This window comes from Schistocerca piceifrons, chromosome X (assembly GCF_021461385.2).
Source record: "Schistocerca piceifrons isolate TAMUIC-IGC-003096 chromosome X, iqSchPice1.1, whole genome shotgun sequence".
In the NCBI taxonomy this organism is placed as follows: domain Eukaryota; kingdom Metazoa; phylum Arthropoda; class Insecta; order Orthoptera; family Acrididae; genus Schistocerca; species Schistocerca piceifrons.
In genome coordinates, this window is record NC_060149.1 from 254,417,152 (window position 1) to 254,439,157 (window position 22,006).

At 45.5% G+C, this 22,006-nt stretch overlaps 1 protein-coding gene across 1 annotated transcript in view; it reads left to right on the forward strand.

Annotated features, from left to right (window-relative positions):
• The window catches only part of LOC124722012, a 190,930-nt gene that overhangs the window by 77,418 nt on the left and 91,506 nt on the right, over window positions 1-22,006 (forward strand). The window contains exons 5-7 of the mRNA XM_047247189.1: window positions 7,509-7,660; window positions 8,432-8,564; window positions 17,150-17,292. Coding sequence (XP_047103145.1) covers window positions 7,509-7,660; window positions 8,432-8,564; window positions 17,150-17,292 — 428 coding nt within the window. The remainder of the gene's footprint in view (window positions 1-7,508; window positions 7,661-8,431; window positions 8,565-17,149; window positions 17,293-22,006) is intronic.

A 22,006-nucleotide genomic window follows, 5' to 3' on the forward strand; every position in this document is an offset into this window, starting at 1 on the left:
AGCAAATGCTTGGCACAAATCCCAAATGGTCTCGTTGCCCTTGGACGACTGGAAAAGAGACGTTCCATAGGCGGTCGGGCAACAGTAGGGTATGCAGGGGAGGTAGGACAGGCAAGGAATTGACACACTCGTCGCACCATGAGGAGTTTCCGCCGGATGGCGAGCGGCGGTTCCCCTGCCTCGGCACACAGGCTGGGGATGGGACTGGTACGGAAGGCACCAGTAGCCAGCCTGATACCCTCATGGTGTACTGCGTCAAGAATCTTCAGATACGAAGGCCTCGCTGACCCATACACAGTGCATCCATAGTCAAGACGCGACCGGACGAAAGCCCTATAAAACTGCAGCAGACGCGCCCGATCTGCTCCCCAGGACCGATGGCTCAAACACTTCAAAATACCAGACGGACAAAATTGATAGGCAGGGCGTAGGTTTCGAGTTTAAAGAGGAGACCGGGATGCCATACACGGTCATAGGCATTTTGCAGGTCAAGGGAAACATAAATGGCGGAGCGACGGGAGTTGAGCTGGAGGGACAGAAGGTGAGCGAGGTTTAGGAGTTGGTATTCAGCAGAGAAGGAGGGTCGGAAGCCACACTGGGTAAGGGGGAGGAGGTGGTGTTGAGTAAGGTGCTGATGGATACGGTGGGAGAGGATGGATTCAAAGACCTTACTGAAGACGGAGGTGAGGCAGATGGGACGATAGGAAGAGGCGGCAGAAGGGGGTTTGTTGGGTTTGAGGAATAAGAGGACGTGGGAGGTCTTCCACAGGTCAGGGTAGAAGCCAGGAGAGAGGATGACATTATAGAGATGGGCGAGGACAGTCAGGAAGGAATAGGGGCTTTCTCGAAGGTGGCGGTAGGTGACACAGTCGTGACCAGGGGCCGTGTTGCGTTTGGACCGGAGGATAAGTTTAATGTCTTGTGCTGTGATGGGAGTGTTTATGTCGGACGGGGGCAACTGCCCCGCGTACTGGAGACTAGGAACATCATTCCACCTTTTTCCTTTCGGAGATAGTTAGGGATCGTAGCCACGTTTATTGTTGGGCACGAATCATAAAATAATGAAGATTTTGTCAGCTACGAACACAGATATTGGACGCACTTGTCGTACGTTGGAAATGATCAGTTTTGAAGGGGAAAAGGGTTATTTTCAAATGACCAGTACAAAACCAGTCATCTAGAACTTCTTGGATCCAGAACAGTATCGAAAACCGACGGCTGATAGGTGGTACAGTTGTGACACTCGATTGCCCTTTCTGGAGAAATACAATTCAAAGTCGAGTCCTGAATTGTGTTCCAGGTTTTCGGTGGTTCCCCTATATCATTTAATGCAAATACCGTGATGCTCCTTCCACTGCGTGCATTGCGTCACAACTTGGGGGTCATTAATCATTGAAGTGTTACCAAAGAAACGAAAGATGTAAGAAGCAAAATACAATGAACTCGCTGATTTGGTTACAGAAAGTTCCATAATGGCTTTACTGCCGCAGAAGATTTTAAGGTATTACATTCACACCCTTTTTCTTATGTTCGCGTTTCTTTACCCTGATACAATACAGGTTTATCTCAGTGAACTGAAGCATTCTAGAGACCCGTGAAGAAGTAGCTCCAGTGGTGTTTCCTCATCGCACCTCTTGGAGGGCACTGCTAGCTGTAGATCCTCCGTTCACAATTAATAAATAATCGCTTTGTAATGCGGTGCCAGGGAAATAAACTCGATTTTTTCGTTGTAGAATATCTATGGCACTATTCCCGCTTGTTGGGGCTCGCTTCAGATGATCATTCGTTTGCCGTGGATTTACTGCTCTTTTATTCTGGGGCCGAATCTCTTTCCTGTCCTCATATCATCACTTTAATCTGAGATGGCAGGGAATGTAAAATATAGCAGCTGCATGATGGATGTGAGAATGTTTTACGGGTTTTGTGTTTTAACTTTACTAGTACCGTGTTGCTGAAGTGAAGACGGTGAACCAACCAGGATGTTTCCCAGGAGGGTGTAGTAACTACCCGCAAAGCTTACACTGAGGGACTGACATGTAAACTGAAGACTAGAAACCAAGCAAAGTTAAGCCGGCCGTGCTGGGTGGTTCGGTGTCCCCTTACCGTTTATCTACACGATCAAAATTATGCATAGGACCCTAAAATGAACATTTTCAGGTAAAGAACCACCAATGGTTGCAAACTAATATTTCGAGAGTCGGGAAAATGTATATGAGCGATGCGATGTTCGGGAACCACATGTTTGTAAACTGCTTCTGTTTTAACTTTGTCACTTTCACGTGTTTGGCGCAAAAATGGTTCAAATGGCTCTGACCACTATGGGACTTAACATCTGAGGTCATCAGTCCCGTAGAACTTAGAACTACTTAAATCTAACTAACCTAAGGACATCACACACATCCATGCCCGAGGCAGGATTCGAATCTGCGACCGTAGCGGTCGCGCGGTTCCAGACTGAAGTGCCTAGACGTGTTTGGCGCTACCTTAAAAACAATATACAATCGTTTGTCATGTGTCCTCCACTAAGTTGTTAAGTATTTATACACTCCTGGAAATGGAAAAAAGAACACATTGACACCGGTGTGTCAGACCCACCATACTTGCTCCGGACACTGCGAGAGGGCTGTACAAGCAATGATCACACACACGGCACAGCGGACACACCAGGAACCGCTGTGTTGGTCGTCGAATGGTGCTAGCTGCGCAGCATTTGTGCACCGCCGCCGTCAGTGTCAGCCAGTTTGCCGTGGCATACGGAGCTCCATCGCAGTCTTTAACACTGGTAGCATGCCGCGACAGCGTGGACGTGAACCGTATGTGCAGTTGACAGACTTTGAGCGAGGGCGTATAGTGGGCATGCGGGAGGCCGGGTGGACGTACCGCTGAATTGCTCAACACGTGGGGCGTGAGGTCTCCACAGTACATCGACGTTGTCGCCAGTGGTCGGCGGAAGGTGCACGTGCCCGTCGACCTGGGACCGGACCGCAGCGACGCACGGATGCACGCCAAGACCGTAGGATCCTACGCAGTGCCGTAGGGGACCGCACCGCCACTTCCCAGCAAATTAGGGACACTGTTGCTCCTGGGGTATCGGCGAGGACCATTCGCAACCGTCTCCATGAAGCTGGGCTACGGTCCCGCACACCGTTAGGCCGTCTTCCGCTCACGCCCCAACATCGTGCAGCCCGCCTCCAGTGGTGTCGCGACAGGCGTGAATGGAGGGACGAATGGAGACGTGTCGTCTTCAGCGATGAGAGTCGCTTCTGCCTTGGTGCCAATGATGGTCGTATGCGTGTTTGGCGCCGTGCAGGTGAGCGCCACAATCAGGACTGCATACGACCGAGGCACACAGGGCCAACACCCGGCATCATGGTGTGGGGAGCGATCTCCTACACTGGCCGTACACCACTGGTGATCGTCGAGGGGACACTGAATAGTGCACGGTACATCCAAACCGTCATCGAACCCATCGTTCTACCATTCCTAGACCGGCAAGGGAACTTGCTGTTCCAACAGGACAATGCACGTCCGCATGTATCCCGTGCCACCCAACGTGCTCTAGAAGGTGTAAGTCAACTACCCTGGCCAGCAAGATCTCCGGATCTGTCCCCCATTGAGCATGTTTTGGGACTGGATGAAGCGTCGTCTCACGCGGTCTGCACGTCCAGCACGAACGCTGGTCCAACTGAGGCGCCAGGTGGAAATGGCATGGCAAGCCGTTCCACAGGACTACATCCAGCATCTCTACGATCGTCTCCATGGGAGAATAGCAGCCTGCATTGCTGCGAAAGGTGGATATACACTGTACTAGTGCCGACATTGTGCATGCTCTGTTGCCTGTGTCTATGTGCCTGTGGTTCTGTCAGTGTGATCATGTGATGTATCTGACCCCAGGAATGTGTCAATAAAGTTTCCCCTTCCTGGGACAATGAATTCACGGTGTTCTTATTTCAATTTCCAGGAGTGTAGTTCACGACTGGGTGTCGAAAATGGGACATTACTCGTTACAGGAACTGGGAGACATGTACGCAACGTATGATTCAACAATATGTAGTGACCAAAAAGCCGGGCACAAAAGTTTCTCGAAGGTAACATCCTAATTGAAAGGAATTTATTGCCGTGAATAGAAACTGTGCCGTTCAAATCACCGAAGACTAGCCACGATTCGCGAGAAAAAAATGTTCTCACAATAGAACTTTGGGAGATAGTTTTGATCGTGTGAGAGAAGATTCATTAACAAGCACCCGTCAATTTGTGAAATTTAAAACTTTCCTGGGATGTAGATTGTGCCACGAAATTTCGGGTGAACTGCCGGATGTCAATAACTTGCTGCCATGATATTTCGCTGCAGAGTTTTCTGAACACACTGAGTTCCTCCATCAAAAATCTCGGCGCTTCTATGATCAGTCAAGGACGACGTGGAGCTGCGCACGGCAAATGTTTATAAGATTTCGAGTGAGCGCGGCAACTCATATACAGGCTGGTCAGAAACTGTCTGAAAAGCTTATAAGGATGCTGCAGGGTAAGTTGCGCAGAGAAATAAATGTTAAGAAAAAAATTCGATACGTTGCGCCGTTCCCCGAGTCAATAACAGTTGAAGTTAGCCAATCAGGCCGTTGCGCGCGTATATTCAAGCTTCCGCCAGGCGTAATTAGTGTCAGTTGTTCTTATAGCATAGATGAGAGCACACGAGACTGCTCAGCCTTTGGCTCGTGTTCGATTCTTACTACCGTCCCATGTCCAATTTGTGTATCGCTCTCTTTTCGGTTTTAGAAAACTAAACGAAGTAAACGTTTGGCGGGACCGCCTCTGGCGAGCCGCTTGAATTAGGGCGCGCAACGGCCTGACTGGCTGCCTTAAATGCTAACTAATTGGGAAACGGCGCCACGTATCTAATTTTTATCTTAACAACTATTTGTCAGCACATTCTACGCTGCAACATCCTTACGAGCTTTTAGAACTGTTTCTAACCACCCTGTCTAGCGTAAGTGACGCGTGGTTCTGAGGACACCTTCGTCTTACTAGTCTCCTTCAAGCCAACAAATCTGCTATCGCATAACAGTGTATTTTTACTGGTAATTCGATGAAACACAACGAATCATACGTTGACCTATATTTCAAACTTTTGGGGCTCTGAAACTTCCTGGCAGATTAAAACTGTGTGCCAGACCGAGACTCGAACTCGGGACCTATGCTGTGAGGACGGGTCGCGAGTCGTGCTTGGATAGCTCAGATGATAAAGCACGTGCCCGTGAAAGGCAATAGCTCCCGAGTTCGAGTCTCGGTCTGGCACACAGTTTTAATCTGCCAGGAAGTTTTCATTTCAACGCACACTCCGCTGCAGAGTGAAAATTTCTTTCTTTTGGGACTGTTGTCAATAGACCAGCGGAATTACTACTGTGTGAGACCCTTATCAATCGTGACGGCGGTTTCCAGTTAGATAATGGACGGAGTCCTGCCGTAGAAAAACTTGGTGTTCTACAAAGCCGCCGTCGTTCTGCGATTTTACAATGTGAAGACGATCGATCTGACATCAATAAGGAGAGCTTCCACCACGAAGGGCGCTCACAGCTATGCACAGACTTGCAGCAGAAGCACGTGCGCCCTAACAACACATGCGTAGTGACAGCTGTGACAACTGAGTACATCACGTATGCGCCGACGGGGTCTTAAATAGGGAAACTCAGTGTACTTTCGCCAGAAACCAGCCGAAAATGACAGAGCGGGATGCCTCAGTGGTTGGCACACTGTACTAACATTCGGCAGCTCGATGTTTCATATCCTAGTTCGGCCATTTTTATTTTATTTTTTTTAATTTTTTTTTTTTTTTTTTTTTTTTTTACTATGGGACTTAACATCTGTGGTCATCAGTCCCCTAGAACGTAGAACTACTTAAACCTAGCTAAACTAAGGACATCACACACATCCATGCCCGAGGCAGGATTCGAAGCTGCGACCGTAGCAGTCGCGCGAGTTCGGCCATCCAGAATTAGATTTTCCGTGATTTCCCTAAATCGCTCCAGGTAAATGCGGGGATGGTCCCTTTGAAAAGGACACAGCCGATTTTCTTTTGCCAACCTTTTGTAATCCGAGCGCGTGCTGCCTCTCTAATGACCTCACTCTAGACGGGAGGTTAAACACTAAACTTCCTTCTTTTTACACCTGAAGATGGCCAGACGACTCTGTGCCGAAATTTCGTGGCAACAAGTTGCTGACATCCTGCAGTTAGCCCTAAATTTCGTGGAACATCCGTCAACTTTTCCCGTGAAATGTGCATTTTGAAGAATGCGGTGTTGAGAGTAGTGATGGAACAGCAATTACACCGCTATACATACAACGCTTGCAAGAAATGGGCCAGTTGATTTTGAGCTTAGATATCAGTTTCATCAACAGAGTGTGCTGTACTGCAAGCATTCAGACAGATGGTCGTCATTTTGAACAGTTGGTATGAGCTTATATTCTTGCTATAAGGTATAAGTTCTTTATGTCAATAAAATTAAATATTCATTTCTGACCCTTAGTTCCTCATCTTAAAATGCCCGTTTAGGATGCTCTATCACCCGTATAATGTTGAATTCAAGTGAGAATCTCTGGAAGGAAGACGACGTTCTCCTCGCAGAACACTATTGAGAAACGTTAGAGAACCGGCATTTCAGGCTGACTGCAGAACGATTCTTCTGCCAGCGACGTACGTTTCACGTCAAGACCACTTGCTGCGGTTCTAGGCGCTGCAGTCCTGAACCGCGGGACTGCTACGGTCGCAGGTTCGAATCCTGCCTCGGGCATGGATGTGTGTGATGTCCTCAGGTTAGTTAGGTTTAAGTAGTTCTAAGTTCTAGGGGACTGATGACCTAAGATGTTAAGTCCCGTAGTGCTCAGAGCCATTTGAAGACCACATGCATGAGATAAGAGAAATTAGGACTTGTAGGGAGGCGTATAGGCAGTCGTTTTTCCCTCGCTCTGTTTGCGATTGTTACAGGAAATTAAGTGACCAGTAGTGCTACAAGGTATCCTCCGCCACACACCACATGGTGGCTTGCGGAGTATGTGTCTAGATGTAGATATAGAATAATAACTCTCAACATGAATCCTGTATTGTTTTTCCCCAGGTATGAAAGGATGAAACAGTTAAATATCACACACTCGGCGCTCGTCTTCAACGAGACCTAATTCTGATATATTAATCAGAATCTTCCCACACGCTGGAAAGCGCAGCTTATCACAATATATTTATGCTTCATTCCAGTAGTATGTTTTTGGATGTCCTTAAGCCTGCCACAAGTAGGAAAACGTTAGATTGGAGCGAGCTTAATATCCCACGTCATTATAGATCCGCAAAACATTTTAGAGGAAACCCTAAGGGCGCATGCGTGATTACTTAAAAGTTTTTGCATTTGTGGTTCATGTGGTAAGCCATCGTTGTAGACTATTTGAGACAGAATTTGTTTTATTAATGAATATTTTCAGGCAAGATTCAAGTTTTAAAACACTTGTCTATCTATTTCCAGATGTTTAAACGAATTTGCTTTCGTTTGTCGATCTGCAACGTACGATGCATCTGCTAGGAGATGTTCTCTCAGCAAGTTCACGTGGAGAGCTCGCCCTGATCTTCTCGAAGATGATCCAAACTCTGATTACCTGGAAAACACTTGCTTGGATGGTAATACCTTCAGCTTCTTACGAGATTTTCATCTTAAATTATGCATAATGTATTTACTTACTGTCTTGTCAGTTACGCAATTATTTTAAAGTGAGCCACAGTACAACAGTCGACAAAAGTGTACAAGAAGAATTTTTTTCCTGAAATAAAAGATTAACAAAAAAGGTATCTGTACAAATAAAAAAGATAAGTATTGCGAACTCTCAGGTTTTCTCGGCGTGACTGATTAATGGTATACAGCCGTGTTGTTTTGTCACCGTATCATGCACAACGCATAATACATAAACAACAACTCGGCTGCATACCCGGAAGCACGTCATTAAGATTAGCATTTCTTACTATCAGAATCTGCCAAAATCGCTTCATGTGATTTCAGACTTTCACGGAAATTTTTTCTGACCAGATATCAAGAGTATGACTCATAAAACACGTCTGTCAACTACGGGAGACTCACCTGTCAAAATAATTTTATGTCTTGGCTTCGTAATAAACGTTTCGTTTCAGTGTAAATCACAATATTGTTCATAAATTGGAAATATACAGCGCTAATTTATTGAAACACTCGGTAAAGCATATTCCAGTAAGTTTAAATGCAATTACATTCAAGAAAAACGGGTAAAACAGACATCGATTGGCGAAAAATTATGGAACCTATTCTCACGAGGATATGAGGGAGCGAAGTCTCCTAAGAGGCGTAATTTGCCACATGTTTAAAATAAAATGTTTTGGCCCTTCCGTGATATTTTGTAACATTTTCTTTCCTTCTTTCAGCACAAAGACGGTGCGACGGTCTCACTGTTTTCATCAAAGAAGAAAATAAACGACTAGGTGGACCATTCGAAATAGACATTTTTAGCAATCTGACTGTTGAAGAATGCCAAAGTCAGTGCGTATGGTCTGAAAAGTAAGTCTTAAAGCTTTATACAATCATCTCATTACTTCCTTCTTTCGTTAACAGCCTGATAATTTCTCTTATACACTCCTGGAAATTGAAATAAGAACACCGTGAATTCATTGTCCCAGGAAGGGGAAACTTTATTGACACATTCCTGGGGTCAGATACATCACATGATCACACTGACAGAACCACAGGCACATAGACACAGGCAACAGAGCATGCACAATGTCGGCACTAGTACGGTGTATATCCACCTTTCGCAGCAATGCAGGCTGCTATTCTCCCATGGAGACGATCGTAGAGATGCTGGATGTAGTCCTGTGGAACGGCTTGCCATGCCATTTCCACCTGGCGCCTCAGTTGGACCAGCGTTCGTGCTGGACGTGCAGACCGCGTGAGACGACGCTTCATCCGGTCCCAAACATGCTCAATGGGGGACAGATCCGGAGATCTTGCTGGCCAGGGTAGTTGACTTACACCTTCTAGAGCACGTTGGGTGGCACGGGATACATGCGGACGTGCATTGTCCTGTTGGAACAGCAAGTTCCCTTGCCGGTCTAGGAATGGTAGAAAGATGGGTTCGATGACGGTTTGGATGTACCGTGCACTATTCAGTGTCCCCTCGACGATCACCAGTGGTGTACGGCCAGTGTAGGAGATCGCTCCCCACACCATGATGCCGGGTGTTGGCCCTGTGTGCCTCGGTCGTATGCAGTCCTGATTGTGGCGCTCACCTGCACGGCGCCAAACACGCATACGACCATCATTGGCACCAAGGCAGAAGCGACTCTCATCGCTGAAGACGACACGTCTCCATTCGTCCCTCCTTTCACGCCTGTCGCGACACCACTGGAGGCGGGCTGCACGATGTTGGGGCGTGAGCGGAAGACGGCCTAACGGTGTGCGGGACCGTAGCCCAGCTTCATGGAGACGGTTGCGAATGGTCCTCGCCGATACCCCAGGAGCAACAGTGTCCCTAATTTGCTGGGAAGTGGCGGTGCGGTCCCCTACGGCACTGCGTAGGATCCTACGGTCTTGGCGTGCATCCGTGCGTCGCTGCGGTCCGGTCCCAGGTCGACGGGCACGTGCACCTTCCGCCGACCACTGGCGACAACATCGATGTACTGTGGAGACGTTACGCCCCACGTGTTGAGCAATTCGGCGGTACGTCCACCCGGCCTCCCGCATGCCCACTATACGCCCTCGCTCAAAGTCCGTCAACTGCACATATGGTTCACGTCCACGCTGTCGCGGCATGCTGCCAGTGTTAAAGACTGCGATGGAGCTCCGTATGCCACGGCAAACTGGCTGACACTGACGGCGGCGGTGCACAAATGCTGCGCAGCTAGCGCCATTCGACGGCCAACACCGCGGTTCCTTTTGTGTCCGCTGTGCCGTGCGTGTGATCATTGCTTGTACAGCCCTCTCGCAGTGTCCGGAGCAAGTATGGTGGGTCTGACACACCGGTGTCAATGTGTTCTATTTTCCATTTCCAGGAGTGTATGTTCCTTAACAGTTTCTCACAAACGCATTTCTTTCGTTATCACAAGGTTGAGACACCATCAGTTGGTTAGTTCATTTTTGTCTGTAACGACAATGCATCTCGTGCTAAGTAAGATCGATCATTAATCATCGCCCGCTGAATATATTTCAGTGTCAGATAACTGAGTGTTTCAAAGTAATCACCAGGAGATTTCATTCTTATTAGGCGTTTCATTTAATTGTGCAACGGAAACAATGATTGCCTCTTCATAACAGCTTTACATTCTGATTTGAGTACTACTCCCTACTATTTTCAACCTTACCAACCTCTGTACCCTTTTCAGTATATTATTGCTGGACATGAAAGTCGCAACCTCAGTAAACTACTTAATTTTCCGTATAAATACTTCTCAAGAACTACATTATTGCTACTCTTAGGTGCGATAGTCGATATCTCAACAACAGTGCTACAAAGTTTTGCCTTCGTCTTTCTTGTCTGCTCATTACTTTTGCACTGATGAGCCAAAACATTGTGGACACTGCTCAACGTGAGGCTGAAGGCGTTCCGGGCACGCGGCGCGGTAAGGAAAATACAGGGTGTTCATAAATGAATATCGGGGATTTAACGCTTTATAATATTTATTATATTAAACTTACAGCTATAAATGATATGTCAAATGAAAGAGAAACTCAAACAGTTTTACCAAGAACCTTATAAATGTTCAATGTGAGGACCATTTGCCACACGGCACACATCAAGTCTATAGTCGAGTTCTTCCCAAACGTTGATAAGTGTCTCTTCAGTGATTGTAGCAACAGCTGCTTCAATCGGTTTCTTAATTCAGGGAGGTCTGCTGGTAGCGGAGGCACGTACACACGATCCTTGATGAAGCCCCAAAGGAAAAAATCTCATGGCGTTAGGTCGGGTGAACGTGGAGGCCATGCAAAGCAAGCCCTGTCATTGGGCTCCTTGTGGCCTATCCAGCGCTTGGGTACAGTGAAGTTCAACCAATGGCGTACTTCGCTATGCCAATGCTCACATTGAACATTTATAAGGTTCTTGGTAAAACCGTTTGAGTTGCTCTTTCATTTGACATATCATTTATAACTGTAAGCTTAATGTAATAAATATTATAAAGCATTAAAACCTCGATATTCATTTATAAACACCCTGTATATAAGCGGAGCTGACACGAATGGGGAATCAGTCTAGCGACGGTACGGGCCAAAAATGGGGAAATAAACTGACATAAGCGACTTTTACGCCCGGCGCCTCGAGCATCACGGAAATGACGATGCTGATCAGCTGTTCGCATGGTACCATGGAAAACTGTTTAACGATGGTGAAACCACGAGTTAGCGACAAAGATTTGAACGACCACTGTTCACCACAGATCGTGGAGGTCGGAAGCTTGCCTGCTCTCTAAAACAGAATAGGCTGCGATGTGTAGCAGATATGATGACAGAGTATGGTGCTGGTGCAGGCACAAGTGTTTCAGAGCATACTATTCATCGTGCATTCTTGAAGATGGGCACCGCAGTAACGGACTCCTGTGCGTTCCCATGTTGACCCAACGACATTGCCAGTTACGATTGCCGTGGACGAGTGATCGTTGAGAGTGGGTTTTGTGTCACTGAAAACACGTCGTTTGGTGAGAATCGCGTTTCTTGTTACAAGTCAATGATCGTGCCCGGGTACGTCATCGTCCAGTTGCTCGAATCGTGCTCCGCGCCACGAACGCAGACCGGTGGAGTCAGTATTATGCTATTGGGGACAGTCACCTGGACTTCTATGGAACCTATAGTAACAGGCACTGTGACAGCGGACTATGTGAACATTATTGCGGACCACCTGCATCCCTTTATGCCTGATGTCTTCCCCGACGGCAATGGCATCTTCCAGCGAGATAACTATCCTGGTCGCAAGGTCAGAATCGTGATACAGTGGTTTTATGAGCATGATAGTGAACTCAGTTGATGCTTTGGCCACGAAGTCCTATTGATCTGAATGCAATGGGAAACGTTTGGGACGCTATCGAGCAGCAGCTCTGCAACCACAAACCACTGGCCCGTAATTTACAGGAATGACGTAATACGTGTATGCACACGTACTGCCACATAATACCTCCAGAAGCCTACCGAGGACTTGTTGAATCCATGCCACACAGTGGAGCTACTGAGGTGATCGCTGTGATGGCCTTCAAACCTACATCCATCCCTTATAACACAGGAGATATAGTAACACGTAGGAGTTGCCTGCGCTTCTCAGCCAATATCTGTAATATATTCTCAAAAGACAACATAATAATTATCGTTTCTTCACTCGTTTCAGTTACATCGAATACATCAATAACTGCGAAAAATCTGCATCCATATTGTTTTTGGAATATTTATATAAGTGGAAAAATATATGCATATTAGTTAAAATAATAATACCAACTTTTTTTTATTGCTTCTCGCTTGTTTCGCGGCGCTACAAATAACTTTGCTGGATTTTTCCATTGTTCCTTTGGCTCTTTCGTTAACCTTTTAAGTTATTATGCATTTTACTTGTAGATCCAGAAGACATAAATCTAATAATATTAACCCCCAAGAATTAATCATACTCTGGGAGCAGGCTTGGCCAGAAAGTCTGTATACCAAATTACAGGTGCCATAGCTGGCTGATATTCTAAGTTTGACTAACTCTAAGGTGCAGACATAAATACACTCCTGGAAATTGAAATAAGAACACCATGAATTCATTGTCCCAGGAAGGGGAAACTTTATTCACACATTCCTGGGGTCAGATACATCACATGATCACACCGACAGAACCACAGGCACATAGACACAGGCAACAGAGCATGCACAATGTCGGCACTAGTACAGTGTATATCCACCTTTCGCAGCAATGCAGGCTGCTATTCTCCCATGGAGACGATCGTAGAGATGCTGGATGTAGTCCTGTGGAACGGCTTGCCATGCCATTTCCACCTGGCGCCTCAGTTGGACCAGCGTTCGTGCTGGACGTGCAGACCGCGTGAGACGACGCTTCATCCAGTCCCAAACATGCTCAATGGGGGACAGATCCGGAGATCTTGCTGGCCAGGGTAGTTGACTTACACCTTCTAGAGCACGTTGGGTGGCACGGGATACATGCGGACGTGCATTGTCCTGTTGGAACAGCAAGTTCCCTTGCCGGTCTAGGAATGGTAGAACGATGGGTTCGATGACGGTTTGGATGTACCGTGCACTATTCAGTGTCCCCTCGACGATCACCAGTGGTGTACGGCCAGTGTAGGAGATCGCTCCCCACACCATGATGCCGGGTGTTGGCCCTGTGTGCCTCGGTCGTATGCAGTCCTGATTGTGGCGCTCACCTGCACGGCGCCAAACACGCATACGACCATCATTGGCACCAAGGCAGAAGCGACTCTCATCGCTGAAGACGACACGTCTCCATTCGTCCCTCCATTCACGCCTGTCGCGACACCACTGGAGGCGGGCTGCACGATGTTGGGGCGTGAGCAGAAGACGGCCTAACGGTGTGCGGGACCGTAGCCCAGCTTCATGGAGACTGTTGCGAATGGTCATCGCCGATACCCCAGGAGCAACAGTGTCCCTAATTTGCTGGGAAGTGGCGGTGCGGTCCCCTACGGCCCTGCGTAGGATCCTACGGTCTTGGCGTGCATCCGTGCGTCGCTGCGGTCCGGTCCCAGGTCGACGGGCACGTGCACCTTCCGCCGACCACTGGCGACAACATCGATGTACTGTGGAGACCTCACGCCCCACGTGTTGAGCAATTCGGCGGTACGTCCACCCGGCCTCCCGCATGCCCACTATACGCCCTCGCTCAAAGTCCGTCAACTGCACATACGGTTCACGTCCACGCTGTCGCGGCATGCTACCAGTGTTAAAGACTGCGATGGAGCTCCGTATGCCACGGCAAACTGGCTGACACTGACGGCGGCGGTGCACAAATGCTGCGCAGCTAGCGCCATTCGACGGCCAACACCGCGGTTCCTGGTGTGTCAGCTGTGCCGTGCGTGTGATCATTGCTTGTACAGCCCTCTCGCAGTGTCCGGAGCAAGTATGGTGGGTCTGACACACCGGTGTCAATGTGTTCTTTTTTCCATTTCCAGGAGTGTATGATCTGCATAATCTCGTAAACGTTCCTAGGCTCCAGTATGAGACTGGTAGACACTGATGTTACGTAATCCACATAGAAATGCATCTTAAGAGATGACTCCTCTTACATTGCACTTTTAAACAAGCATGTGCCATCAGTTAGTTTAGTATTATATATGCATCACAGCGTACAGTTTTACGTACGATAAGGAGCACTGGTTTACCAGAACATATTAAAAACCTGTCGAAGAGCCAGAGATGCTATGAAAAATCAGTGTGCATTGGAATAAGATACTTTAACTTCAAATATGTGTACAGTTAAATAAAACTTGTTGCAGCCCACAGAAAAGAATTAACTTCTAAGGAAATTGTGTCACTGCGGTTCTGCTTAAGGTGCTTCCTTCAAATACCGATCTTTAGCTGTTAGATCTCAAGGCAGAAGAATTTTGTGTTCGCCTGAAAAGTAACGTACGTTTTACAGTAACATCAACATTAAAGACTGCTCTCCCACGTTTCAACAAAGAAGAGGTGAGGATGTCAGTCCAACAAATCTTGGACGTGTAATTGAGTTTGCGAGAAAAGTTGCAAAAAATAAAAAATCTTGAGATTTGTATCTCCCTGTACAGTTAGGAATTCTTCTCATCTTCCAGAATGTAGGTCCACCTCGAACTCCACTCAGGTTCTCTTTCGCGTTTTTACGTTAACTTGAGACGCTATCGATACTGATAATAAGAGTATATATAGTAGAAAGAGAAAATATATTATCTATAGACTTAGAAAATCTCAACACATATTACAAAGTATGCAGACTCCAACCAAATACAGTCTGCGCATTCCACTTAAACACCAGAATTGCAAACCAACAGCTCAATGTGAACTTTTGTCAACAGAGGATTAGACACTATTTCCAACCTAAATATTTCGGTGTCACACTCGATCGGTCTTTGACATGTAAAATACACATGGAAAACACTAGCCAAACGCTAAAGACCCGAAATAATATCACAAACAAACTTGCTGGCACAACCTGGGCTGCTGCAACATCCACTCTACTGACTGCAGCTCTGACATTAGTGTAACCACTAGCAGAGTACTGAGCCCCAGTGTGGCAACACAGTGCTCATACAAGGAAACTAGGCATCCATCTGAATGAATCAATGAGAATTATTACACCGATCCCTTGTCTGAACACCATCAGTAACATTCCACCATCTGAATTGTGACCCGAAGAAGCAACCGGTCGAAAATGGAGGAAGCTGCATCATCCCGCCTGCCCCGAAGGCTTCCCAGTTCATACAGTCTTAAATGACCGTCCTCCAGACCGCTTGACATCACGCACTCAACTGTGGCATAATGGAAGAAACAACAAGAAGTTTGACCTTAAAGAAAAGTGGTGCAAGAGATGGAACGCTTCAACAATAAAAGATCAATGTGTTCAAGATCCATCTGCCAGTCTACTAGAATTTGATCTGAAGAGAAGTGATTAGACACGATTAAACAGGATAAGAACCAGTAACGTCAGTTGCAGTGCTCTGATGCACAAGTGGTGACTCCGAGACTCTTCAGCGTGTGGTTGTGGGGCCCAAGACCAAACCGTACTGCATGTTGCACAAGATTTGGTACGTAGGCATCCGCAACTGAGAGGCATGATAATTAATTTAGAGAGATCTGCTTCCGTTGTACTAATTATTTATTCGAACCACGACCGGTTTCGGGATTTTAGAATTTCATCTTCAGGTGTTCGATATTATTGTATTTGGTGACACATAACATGCCAACTACTAGTAGTTGGCGTTCCTACTGTGCGGCTGCGCGACGGCGGACAGTTTGTTACCAAATACAGTTATTTTATACACTTGAAGATGAGATTTTAAAATCCGGAAATCGGTAGTGGTTTGAATAAATAATTAGTACAAATGAAGTGGACTTCTCTAAATTAATTAATGTTCAGCATATTGTCAGAGACTGCTCTTTGAGAAAGTACCGAGGACCCTTCAGTGCTTTTATAAATGTTTCTCCCTCTGCTACCAATTGGCTTCATTCATTAGATGTTGAACTCTGATTAAATGTGTGTGTTCTAATTAACAGCCCTAATCTTGTAGTTTAAATGTCATCAATTCAGTATTATTGAATTATTAACTTTAAGAATGTGTATATATTAGCTCTGTCCCTCATTTCTTAAATTTATGATTTTAAATTGTATGTATTTCGTAATATTTGATAAATAAATACAGTAGAGTATCGACTATCTGAAAAAATCGGTAATGGAGGGTACCCGGTTAACTGATTTTTCGGATAATCAATCATTTACGAAAACATATTGTACCAATGTTCATATAATTTTCAAACACAGAAACGATAAATTTAACACGAAACTGTACTATACATTTTGCATCATACGTTTTATGAATAACACAGAAGACTGACTACATAGCCTAGTCTGAAAAGACCAAAACGGCCATTAGAGGTGAGACTTTTGTGCCGCTAAATCTCGCAAACATTTCAAAGACAGCAATTGGAAAGCATCAGGTCCTTCTTCTTGTTGAAACCTGTTCATAGCCGTCTCAAGGTTCCGTCACTGGATGGTTCTTTCCCGGCACGGTCGCTGTCGCAAGAGCGTCGGTCGTCGATGACACTGGCAATCATTTCATCACATTCGAGCCAGTCTTCAATATTTTCCTTATCGCATTCTTCAATTTCTGAAAATTCCATAGTTTCCAACAATGACGACTGGCAAGGAAGGGAAAACCGCCGGATTGGTCTGCCCATCGTGGAGCCAACCCAGTGTCTGCGGAACTTCTATATAACACGCGCGCAAATTTAAACTTGGCGCATGAAACGCTTTTGGTGAACCGATGTTTCGGTTGATAGATATTCAGATAACTGATGCTCTACTGTTCTGACTACAAATCAAACGGTATCTTCTGCCTCGATTAGTTTGTCGCCTAGCGTTGCCATACGCTTACAAGAACAGCTTTCACGATATGTTTTGTTAACAGGTTCTTTTGTCGCGCAATTGAATACAACGAACAGACTCAACTGTGCATTCTTCTGGAAGAGGACTCCATGTCTCAGAGAGATGACCTGCAGACGAGCAACAGCCCATCACATCACTTATTTGACTTGGTGTGCCTGGATACGTGTAAGTGGCTTTGTTCGACTCACATGAAAACTGGTGCACGTAATGAGATACTTTAAATCGGTAACAGAATAACCTGTCATCCTGAATTCCAGTTTAATTTTATGTGGCAATAACATATTGCACTCAAAATTCAAAATTAAGATGTAGTTTATTTTGTTACTCATGATATATTTCGAAAATTAATTCCAATCTTCAACTGATAACAGCTTTATATCATTACATTAAGATGTGTACTTTATAACGAGCAAGATTTAATCTGACAAACCACAAAATTCAAAACTGCACTGGTAAGAAGGCACACATTGGCATCTTACTGTAACAACGTAAACTTAATATTACTCGTAGATTAGTGTGATTTTCCGACTCGTGATGACAACAGAAAAGTTTAATCTAAAAGTAAGAAGTAATTTTATAGTGTGATTTTCTTTATTAAAATCGGATACCTGGCAGAGTGTCTGTAGAATGCCGCACTGTTTTTCTTTATTTGTGTACTCATGCGCATAATAATTAACACGATGCACTTTCTTGCTAGGATACAATTTTGTATTTTTTATGCCCAAATACGTTTCACAGTTGTTTCTGCATCTTCAGTGACCGTTATTTTGTAATTTTTGAGGTTCTGATAGTAGAAATTACTTCAGTTTAGAATTTGTGGGCACTAAATTTATCGCTACTGGTTATGTTATACTTCTACATCTGAAAACTGTATTAAATGCGGTTCATGGCAGTTCGCCTTTATTTATACAGGATGAACCCGAACTCCATCGACAAATTTTCGGGGATTGTTCAGAGATGTTTTCTGAGTGTTTTAGTGTAAGTGACTGTGGTCTCTGGTGGCTCATTACAGAGTAATGATGTAATAATGTCTCGAACAGATTGTTATCCCAACAACCTTTGTTTTTGTGAAAAATCCTTCACAACAACGAAAAAGCCTGTGGTATGCAATTACAAAAACGTTCAGTAATAACACAGAGCAATGCATAAAATCCCAGATGAAGCAAAAGTTCTGTGCTGTGACTGCCGTCCCTACGGAAACAGCACAATGTAACGTCGCCGTGTCGTTCTTCCACTGCATTCAGTGAACACATGCGCAAGGCGCATCTCGGCCAGCATTTCATACGTAAGCCTATCCACATTACTGTGTGTAACTGTTGACGTACAACTAACACTGCAGGAAGAAAAATCCCGATATAGAACCAAACAATCTTGAATGCGATATTGAAGGCAAAAAGTAAAGTGGGTGAGTGGACGAACATCTTCCAGTTGAAAAATGGCACCACGATACTGTCCTATGAGAGGTAACACATGAGGACGCAGGATGTACTGTTGTACTGTTAGTTTCCTCTGTCAATGTCAGCCTTCACACAAAGCCATACAAGATGGTTCTCCCACGCACTGACTCCAGCAGTAACACAGCTGTGCTTCTCCAAAACATGCGAAGATTGAGACCTCTCCCCACATCGCCACCATACTCGATGACGATGATCATCCCTGGTAGTGCAGAACATAAAGCTATGCCATTCCCTACTCTGACTGCTGCTGGTCTCAGACCAATGATGTGGGATGATACTGAAAGCTGCAGGGAGTTTATTACTTGTTCTCGGATGGCAGGTGCAGATGTGAAGAGGTTAAGATGTGCTTGCTGCACAATACGGCGAATCTCTTTTGTCGCAGTCAGATGCGGTCGGCCGGAACCTTGACAAGTATGCCTCCCGTCACGTTCCCACGCAGTCCAACATTGGGCCACTGTCACATCCGAATGCCGCACAAACCTGTGCGATTCGACCAGCTGGTCAAATGGAGGGCCACAATGAGAAGCCTTTCAAACTCTGTGCCAGGTGCTGGTAACGGCGTCTCTCACGAATACGCGACATATCTGCGTTCTTCACAGCGATCACTCAATGTCTGATGCTGTTCACATCCCAGGCCTAGTAATATTACTGAACTCTAACAGTACTAATACACTGTTGATGGCTGTCGTACCCATTACAGAGAATTGCAACCCTAATCATTTACATACCCACCAATGGCGCATTCATTTACAAAGTATTACATTGGCATCCGATGATGTGTTCTGGTTGCTTCTCTTTTTGTGTCAGGCAAAGTACAGGGTGTATCAAAAAGAATCATCTGATTTGGCACGTCTATATTTCTGAAACTAAGAAACATATACAATGAATTTCATTTTTTGATGAACGGGAAACTCAAAACGTTTTTTCGTATCTTTTTATAGGTGTTCAACACGTCTCCCTTGAGATGCATGGCCTATGTCAAACCGAGCGAGGTGGCGCAGTGGTTAGCACACTGGACTCGCATTCGGGAGGACGACGGTTCAATCCCGTCTCCGGCCATCCTGATTTAGGTTTTCCGTGATTTCCCTAAATCGCTTCAGGCAAATGCCGGGATGGTTCCTTTGAAAGGGCACGGCCGATATCCTTCCCCATCCTTCCCTAGCCCGAGCTTGCGCTCCGTCACTAATGACCTCGTTGTCGACGGGACGTTAAACACTAATCTCCTCCTCCTCCTCCTATGTCAATGCAGTATTCAAATTGTTCCCCCACTGCAGCGAGCACGTCTTGAGTTACAGCTTCCACAGCTGCTGTTATGCGATGTCTTAGTTCATTCATTGTTGTTGGTAACAGAGGCACATAAACAGTCTGTTATAAACCCAACAAGAAATAATCACAGTCAGGTCCGGTGACCTTGGAGGTCAGTAATGTAAAGCTGAAACATTCGGTATAGTAATACTTGGATTTAAAAATTCCCGCACTTCCAGATGCCAGCATTTCCGTGCCACATCCTGTTGGTAAACTAAGTCATTCGAATCAGTCTCCAACTGTAGGAAAAGAAAGTTCTCAAGCATATCGAGATATATGCTTTCTGTAAGGCTAGGCGCGTATAGCGCGTGTGGCGCGACGCATCGCAGCGCGCGTTTTTGTAACATCACGGTTCAAATGGGACCGCGCAAATTGCGACGCGACGCGACTGGGACGCGACACGCGCCTGCGCCAGGTCGCGCGGCGTTGTGGTTGAGGAACAGTTTCTCGCGCCGCGCGTCGCGCGTGCCTCGCTAGCACAGTGAGAAATTTGAGACGGGGAGCGGAACCGGCCATATGCTCTAATCGGAACGACGCATATGAGCAGTGGTAGCATTGCCCATACGATAAATTTTGCCTTACTGTGTACTAAATTTTATTGCCTCTGGGTAGTGTTTCGTTTATCGCCATTTAAGCGCTCCAGCTCTCTTCGTAGGTACATTATGCTTTTTTGTTATTTATATCTGTATAGTTTTGTTTTGTTTTTCTTCTGACAAGAAAAATGCATACTTCAGTAACTGTTGAGCCATTGGCCTCTGGAATTGTATCATATGTCTCCACGATGTTTTCAGATCGCAAGAAGGGACAGAGGGTTAGTGAATAAGGAAGCAAGGAATATTATAAAATCATGTGATTAAGAAACAAGGCAGGAAAGTAAAACAAGGTTATCTTCTCGCTGCCTAGTATGCTGGCGTATCTGTACGATCTGTTACAAAAATTTAGAAAGGGATAATGGCAAAAATGGTTCAAATGGCTCTGAGCACTATGGGACTTAACATCTGAGGTGATCAGTCCCCTAGAACTTAGAACTACTTAAACCTAACTAACCTAAGGACATCACACATATCCATGCCGGGGGCAGGATTCGAACCTGCGACCGTAGCGGTCGCGCGGTTTCAAACTGAAGCGCCTAGAATCGCTCGGCCACACCGGCCAGCAGAAAGGGATAATCTCCACAGGTGTGATACCTTTGTGCTCCTGATAAAATGCATCGAAGATCTGAAGTATAGGCGTCTCAGTGTGATTACGCTGATATGGATGTAATAATGTAATACGACACACTGTACTACATGCATGTGAACATCACATTTCCACTGAAAGCTAGAAAGAGTCGAAAAGCAGTCACAAATAACAGTGTTTCAATTGGTTCGCCGTTATGAAAAAAGCACTTCAATTGTTGCATGCACATTATCAGCATTAATAAACTAATTATACAACAGCCTACACAAATGAAGAAAATGGTCGGTATTATTACGAAAGTAGGAATATCCTAAAAGAGTGTTATGTTTAGATATATTTAATTTGTTGAAATGTGCTGTTGACAAAGGCAGATCTACTTTCATGACAATGTTCTTCGAACTCTATCTCACAAGGCACACATGGCTAGCTTGTGCATTCCTGTCGCGCGCATTATCCTTCGCTGCTGACAATACACTGACGATTGTGTTGTGCGACAGATCAATTGTTTATTTTTCCCAATAACAGCTATTTTATTCGCGATCACGCATTGTCAGTTTGGCAAGCCCTCGGTGAGTAAACAGTATCTGGCATGTGCCTATCATTCCGACTGAAGGAACGCTCGTCATTATTTTAATACTGCTCAGATCAAGAGAAGGAATAAAATCCTTTGGTAAATTTCCATTCCAGTCGCTCAGTGTTAAAAATACGATGGGTTACGGGGATTCCACCAAAATTCCAACAGAATTGCCAATCTGTTTTTGTGTGCGTTGTTAACCTTTTCTCATTCGAAGAAGCATCACCACTTATGTGTAAAGGCCACATTTCTCTTGGTGACTGGTTTAATTGTACTTCCTTTGTCACAGTGTAATTTGCCAAACTCATCTCACAGCAGCTATTGAGACAGAATTCCGAAACGGAGGGCCTCATTAAACAAGTTA